Source organism: Crocuta crocuta, unplaced genomic scaffold (assembly GCF_008692635.1).
Source record: "Crocuta crocuta isolate KB4526 unplaced genomic scaffold, BGI_CrCroc_1.0 scaffold1161, whole genome shotgun sequence".
In the NCBI taxonomy this organism is placed as follows: Eukaryota; Metazoa; Chordata; class Mammalia; order Carnivora; family Hyaenidae; genus Crocuta; species Crocuta crocuta.
Window position 1 is genome coordinate 149,283 of NW_027531894.1, and position 6,156 is coordinate 155,438.

At 65.9% G+C, this 6,156-nt stretch overlaps 1 protein-coding gene across 1 annotated transcript; it reads right to left on the reverse strand.

Moving 5' to 3' along the window:
* Positions 1-1,572: 1,572 nt before the first annotated feature.
* On the reverse strand, positions 1,573-5,430 carry CD151 (CD151 molecule (Raph blood group)). The gene is made up of 8 exons (XM_077773383.1): positions 5,220-5,430; positions 4,271-4,358; positions 3,928-4,119; positions 3,484-3,558; positions 2,897-3,001; positions 2,631-2,789; positions 2,436-2,522; positions 1,573-2,354 (listed from the first exon to the last, which is right to left on the reverse strand). Exons 2-8 carry the CDS (start codon positions 4,349-4,351, stop codon positions 2,295-2,297), a joined length of 759 nt encoding a protein of 252 aa, XP_077629509.1. The 5' UTR covers positions 4,352-4,358; positions 5,220-5,430; the 3' UTR covers positions 1,573-2,294.
* Between the last annotated feature and the right edge of the window lie 726 nt (positions 5,431-6,156).

The window sequence follows — 6,156 nt, forward strand, 5'->3', positions numbered from 1 at the left end:
GGGGGTGAGAGCGTCCTGGAGAGACGTCTCCCTCCCCGACTTGTGGAGGGAGCTGGAACGATCCCCCAACAGCTGCAGCCCTGGCAGGGCCCTCCATGTGCCCACAACTACCTGGATGGACGCAGCACGGCCCGCTCTCCTCTCCCACAGGGACGCCCTGGACGCACTCGGCCTGAAGCGCTACTGCTGCCGTCGCATGCTGCTGGCCCACGTGGACCTGATTGAGAAGCTGCTCAATTATGCGCCTCTGGAGAAGTGAGGGCGCTGGAGCCTGCCTGCCCGCTGGCATGTCTTGCCCAGTGTCTTGCTCAGAGTTCTTCCAGTGAGGTGTGGACAGCATGGAGCACGCCCTCGCACCGCCCGCGGCTGTGTGTCTTCCACCCCGGGAGGAACCATCCAGTAAAGTTCTTTGCGGAACCACTAGAAGGTCCTAACAGCTGGCCTGGTTTTGTGGGACTCCCTGCCACTGGATTCTGTGTCCTGTCTCGTGCCCAAAGCTGCTCAGGGGTGGACGTGCCCTCACCACCCAGGGGGAGGAAGAGCTGTTCAGATGGCAGCCATTCAGCCTGGGGGTGGGGGGTTCCTGGAGTGTGGGCTTTCACGGCCCAGCAAACCGCACACAGCCAAGAGCACTTGGGTCGGGGGGGTCAAGGGACACTGGCATCCCCACCCCCATGTTCTGGGTGCTCCTTAGGCCTAGCAAAACTTCTCTGGGATCTCAACAACCAGATTTTCTGGGCCCTGAATAGAGTGCTTGCTGTGTCTCTGTTGCCCATCCAGAGGGTCTTGCTGCCAGAAGCTTCTAGGCTCCAGCCAAGCCCAGCAGGTTTCTTCCTTTCGCCATGTTCTGCAGGGGGCAGGGTTGAGGGGAGCACCCAGCCTCCACTGCCACCCCTGAGACCCTCACATCAGGTGGAGGGTGGGCCCAGGAGGCTCTGCTGGGTGTCAGCTGGTCAGGCTCCCAGGGCCCTGGGCATCAGCATTTTATCCTGTGGGCCTGACAGTACAGCTATCTCCCAGGGGCTTCCATCCTGTTCCAGCTCATCCTGAGCCCTAGAGCCCACAGCTGTCACCCTGCACAGGAGGTGGCAAACGCTGGTGCCCTCCCGCAGGCAGAAGGCAGGAGCTTGTGGTTAGGAGATGGAGGCGGCTTTCTCTGGCACCTTCTTCAGGGCCAGCCCTGCTGCCCAGATGCCTGACACGGGGGACCCGTGAGCAAACCTGTGGTGGGAAGGGAGGCTGTGCCCAGGGCAGACAGCCTAAGCCTGGGCTCCTGATGCCAGTGCCCATCCTGCCAGAGCTCAGGCCTCTCGGGTCCCGGTCCTGAGCCCCCACCCCCTTCCTAATCCTACGCGACCCGGAATGGTGTGTGGACACCAGCATTCGAGGCTCTTGCTCGCAGCCGGTGCGCACCTGTCCCTGCCACTGGCCTCCTGGCCCTGGAGTCCAGTCCGTCCTCGGCCCCCAGGATGTGCCCTCCTGGCCCCTTGTGGGACTGGCTGGGTGGTTCTGTCCCCCTTGCTGGGGAGAAGGCCCTGAGGACCAGAACCGCGTCTGTCGCTAACAGTGAGCTCGCTTGTTCCACAAACTTTTATTGAGCGCCTGTCACGTGGCAGGAGCAGTTGTAGGCATTTTTGATACAGCAGTGAGTCCGGCCACAGCTCCCCGCTTCTGCGAAGGGGAGGTGACCGCACGAGTGAACTTGTGGCTTTTCCTGTGGGGAGAGCGGTGGGGGACCCGAGCAGGGGCTCGGGCAGCAGAGGCCTGACTGGGGAGGGCAGACGCACAGGGCCTGCTTGCTTTCCCGGGCAGGGCGGGGGGACCCGTGGCAGGTGCATCTGGGACTCCTCGCCTACAGCTGACCCCACCCAGGAACACCCCCACCACCACCACACAGAGGTGTATCCGGGGGTCTGGGAGCACCCTGGGGGGGCCAGCCCCTTTCGGCCCAGTTCACCTCCAACCAGCCCCTCTGGCTGAGACCCCCCAGGGTCCTACCCCAAAGGAAGAGCATAGAGGGACGTTGTGGTCAGAACCCAGTACCCCACCCCCACCCCCCGCAGCCACAGGACCCCGCCTCAGTCCTCTGGTCGGAGAGAAAGGCACTTGAAGCTCCCCTTGAGGATGGGGGTCCCCAGAGGTCACGGTGGTGGCCTGGGGGGTGGGCACATGAGAGAACACCACCTCCTTGGCAGGGTGGGGAGAGGGTTCGGAGCAGCATCCTGGGACTCGGGCCCCAGGGCCATCAGTAGTCGGGCGCGAAGCAGCAGCGCTTGAGGAGCAGCACGGGGCGGTCAGTAGTGTTCCAGCTTCAAGCTCTTGTACAGGCAGCAGGTAAAGGCCATGCCGAAGAGCTGCGGCACAGAGCCCAGGTGAGCAGGGCACCGCCGCCCCGTGTCCCCTGCGCCCCGGGGACTGCCCGCCCCCCGCCGAACCTGCACGCAGGCGATGCCGATGCCCACTGCCCCGATGATCCTCAGGTGCTCCTGGATGAAGGTCTCCAGCTTGGTGATGCAGCCACCCTGGGGGCGGAGGGATAAGGGTGCCGAAGGTGGGCGGGTCCAGCCCCCCCACCTCCTGGGTGGGGCCCCTGGCTGGTCAGCCCTGCACCAGGGAGCCCAGGCACCTACCTCCACCTTGTAGATGTTGGAGGCGTGGTCCCGCTGCCCACAGCCGGTCACCACAGTCTTGCAGCAGCTGTCGGGAACCACTCGGCCATCCGCCTGGCCTGAGCGGATCCACTCACTGTCCCTCCAGTCATGGGAGTTGTTGCTGCCACAGCAGCGGAACTGCAGTGGGAACGCGATCTCGGCTGAGCGCCCAGGGCAGGGACTCCCTCGGAGGCCAGGGGAGGCCCGCAGGGGTGTGCACACCCACCACCGTGCAGCCCACACACCTCCTGTTGCAGCTTGTCCACCGCACTGGTCACACCTTCGTGTCCTGGCTGGTGGTACCGCTTGGTCATGGTGTCCTTCAGGTGCTCCTTGAGCTCTGTGTTCAGCTGGGGGTGAGGTGACAGCTTCAGCGGGACAATCTAAGACCCTCCTAGCTGGGGCACGTGGAGGCAGGGACAGACTGGCGAGACGTGGGGGGGTCTGCAAGCAGGGCTAGGGCCAGATGCTGGCTGGGGAGGGGTGGGCTAGGCTGGAGAGTCACTCAGGTGGCCGTGGACAGGGGTTGAGGGCAGGGAGGGAGCTCCAGGTCCCGTGGACACCTTGCTCCCCACATGAGCCCCCACGTGGGCATCTTGGGGTGCTGCAGGCAAGTTGTCCGCCCTACCTTGTGCCCTCCGCACTGTGAGCCAGCCCCCACCGCCGGGGCCTCGCGGTACTGCGGTGGGCTCTGGAGCACGGGGTGGGGGCAGGGCGTGTCCTTTCCCGCATGTGTGCATGTCTTCTTACACGTGCACATCTGTGTCCCTGCATGTACACATGCGTGTCCCCGTGTGTGCATGTCCCCGTGCTGCCTGGCCAGGTCCCTCACCTGCTGGTAGTAGATGTAGGCCAGGATGCCAGCGATGATCTCCAGCAGAAAGATGAGGAGGAGCAGGATGAAGTACTGGGGATGCGCGGGGACAGGTTAGGTGGGGTGGGCGCAGACACCCCTGTCCCGTGAGGACTCCTAGCGTCCAGGCGTGACGGAGCAGAGCCAACCTCCGATCCCAAGTGGCCACAGAGGGCTCCGGGCAGCAGGTGGGTGCTGGCACCCCCTGACATTTTCCCTCAGCTGGCCCAGCTGGGGTGCAGGGACGGCCCCCCCTCGCACAGGCGTGCACAGCAGAGGTTCTCCCCACAGCGTCACTAGAGCCCCCCCTTCCCGTTCTCACCAGGACCCCAGAACCCACACCCCAGCAGCCCAGTGGGGAGCCCCTGCTCGGGTATGCCCCACCCCCACCCGGCACCCCAGTGCCAGCCGTGCCGTGCTAACCAGGCGCAGCAGGTTCCGCCTCTCCTTGAAGGTGGCGCAGCAGCCCAGAACTCCGGTCACCATGACAACAACGCCAGCCACCACCAGGATGTAGGCTGTGGCCAGGTAGGTGCCCGAGGCCAGCAAGCTGATGTAGTCACTCTTGAGGGCCAGTGTCCAGATGCCCACCGCCATGACGGCCAGACCAGCCAGCTGTGGGCAGTGCACACTGGTCACCACATCCGGCGCCAGGCCTGAGAGATGGGGCTGAGCCCCCAGCCCAGGGTTCCTCTGAAGGACCAGGAATGGGAGGGAGGAGGTGGCTGGCAGGGGAGGCCAGCGGGAAGGGGTGCCCACTCCTCACCCAGAAGCAGCAGTTGAAGATGAAGAGCAGATACTTGAGGCAGACGGTGCCGCACGTGGTCTTCTCGTTGAACTCCCCCATCCTGGGGCTGAGAGGCCGGGGGGGGGGTCAGTAGGAGGGGACACCGATGCCCAGGCCAGCCCCTCACTGAAGCCAAGCTCACCACTGGCCCTGAATGAAGGTGCTGGGACAGTGTCTCTGAGAACCAGGACACTTCCTGAGGGAGCAGTTCGGGACCCCCCATCCCAGCACCCCCGTCCCCTGCTGCAGCCAGGTAGGAGGTCTAGTGCCCCAGCCAAGCTGAAGGCCGGGCCCTGGAAGGCCAAAGGGCCTGGCTCCCCTGACCAGAGCCCTGGACACCAGGGGGCCGTGAAGGATCCCAGCCACCACCGGCTGACTCACCCTGCTGGCAGCCAGGGTCAGAAGCCCCAGCAGGCACCTCAGGATGAGCTCATGCAGGCCCCCCCGCACCCCCCCCCCACAGCATTCCCGGGGCTCCACATCACAGGCTGGCAGGAACCTACCGGCTGCTGGGGGGGAGGAGGCCACTCAGCCGGATCTGCCCCTTACAGCCAGGCGGCCTCAGGGAAGCCCCTCAGGTGTCTGTTAAAAGCCAGGCCTGCCTTCCTCCCGCAGAGTGACAATAGAGGGTTCTGGGCATGCAGAGCCAGCGGAAACATCCCCCAGATGTGGGGTACTTCCTCTGCCGGTCCTCACTACTGGAAAGGGTCCCACCAAACCCAGCAAGATGTGAGCCTCCAGGCTGTGCTCCGCAGCGGCACCCCAGGGACCCCTTCCCTGCTCTCTTGTGGGCTGTCTGCACTGGGGTGGGGGGGAGGGGGCAGAGAGCCCGGGGACACGGATGGCAGCTGAAAGCCCCAGGCTGTGCTTCCAGACGGCCGCAGCACCACCCAGAGCTGAACTTTCACCTGCCCCACCCCACGCTCACCCGGCTGGCTGGTGGGGACCGCCCCTCTGTGAGACAGGTGGACAGAAGTTCCGGAGGAGGCTCCTCTAGGAGAGCAGGGACAGGTCACAGGTCTGGCCCACGCTGGAGAGGCGAGCGCCTGTCACCCGTCCTGCGGCCACCCCTGGCAATGGATGGGGCTGGCCGGACTTCCAGGCCAGGCAGGCGAGGAGGCCAGGCCGGGTATTTTGGTCTGCGCTTGGGCGAGGCAGGGCGGAAGACATTTCTGGATAGTGTGATCCTGGGAGGGACCACCCGCCTTCTCCAAGCACCCCACCCTGGGCCTTCCTGCCAGACCCGCCCTGTCCCTCACCCCACCAAGCATTGGTACCTGCACCCCAGGAAGGGAAAAAAAAATAGACGCAGACCCCTTCAGCGGAGCCTGGCTTACGGGGGCCCACGTGCCCGCAGGCTGCCCCTGGGCCCTTGGGGAGGTCCCAGCCTTCTGAGGAGGCTGGTTCCAGACACAGGTCCAGCCCCCACGCGCGGGCGGCGGGCGGAGGAGGGGCCCTTCTTTCCGGGAGCGCCTGGCGGATGTGAGCCCCCTGGGAAAGCGCCGGCCAGAAATAGTTCCTGCGGCCTGGGACGGAACCGCCCCGCCCTGGCCCCCGCGATTCAGCCGGACCCTCGGCGGCCTACGCCCCAAGTAAGGGAGCCCCGCGATCGGCGCGGGCCAGGCCCGGGGAGAAGTCCCCGCCCGGGCGAGCCCGCGGCGCGCCCACCTTCACCCAGCCGTAGGGAAGGGCACCGGTGTCCAGAGACAATGACTAGGGTGCTCAGATGGAGTCGAAGGTAGGCCCCCAGGCCCGTGCGAAGACCCAGGTGGCGCCCCGCCCCGGGCCTCCCTCCGCCCGTCCGGCTCCCGGGCGTCCGTGCCCCTCTGGAAAGGGCCGGGAGAGAGCGGGTGCCCGCCTGCGGC

Bases quoted from the DNA above. Each gene is read 5' to 3' on its own strand.
- CD151 (XM_077773383.1), bottom strand. From the start codon at position 4,351: ATGGGGGAGTTCAACGAGAAGACCACGTGCGGCACCGTCTGCCTCAAG. The intron at 2,523-2,630 runs GTAGGTGCCTGG...CTCCGCCCCCAG, and splicing joins CCAACATCTACAAGGTGGAG to GGTGGCTGCATCACCAAGCT. The intron at 2,355-2,435 runs GTTCGGCGGGGG...TCTGTGCCGCAG, and splicing joins TCGGCATCGCCTGCGTGCAG to CTCTTCGGCATGGCCTTTAC.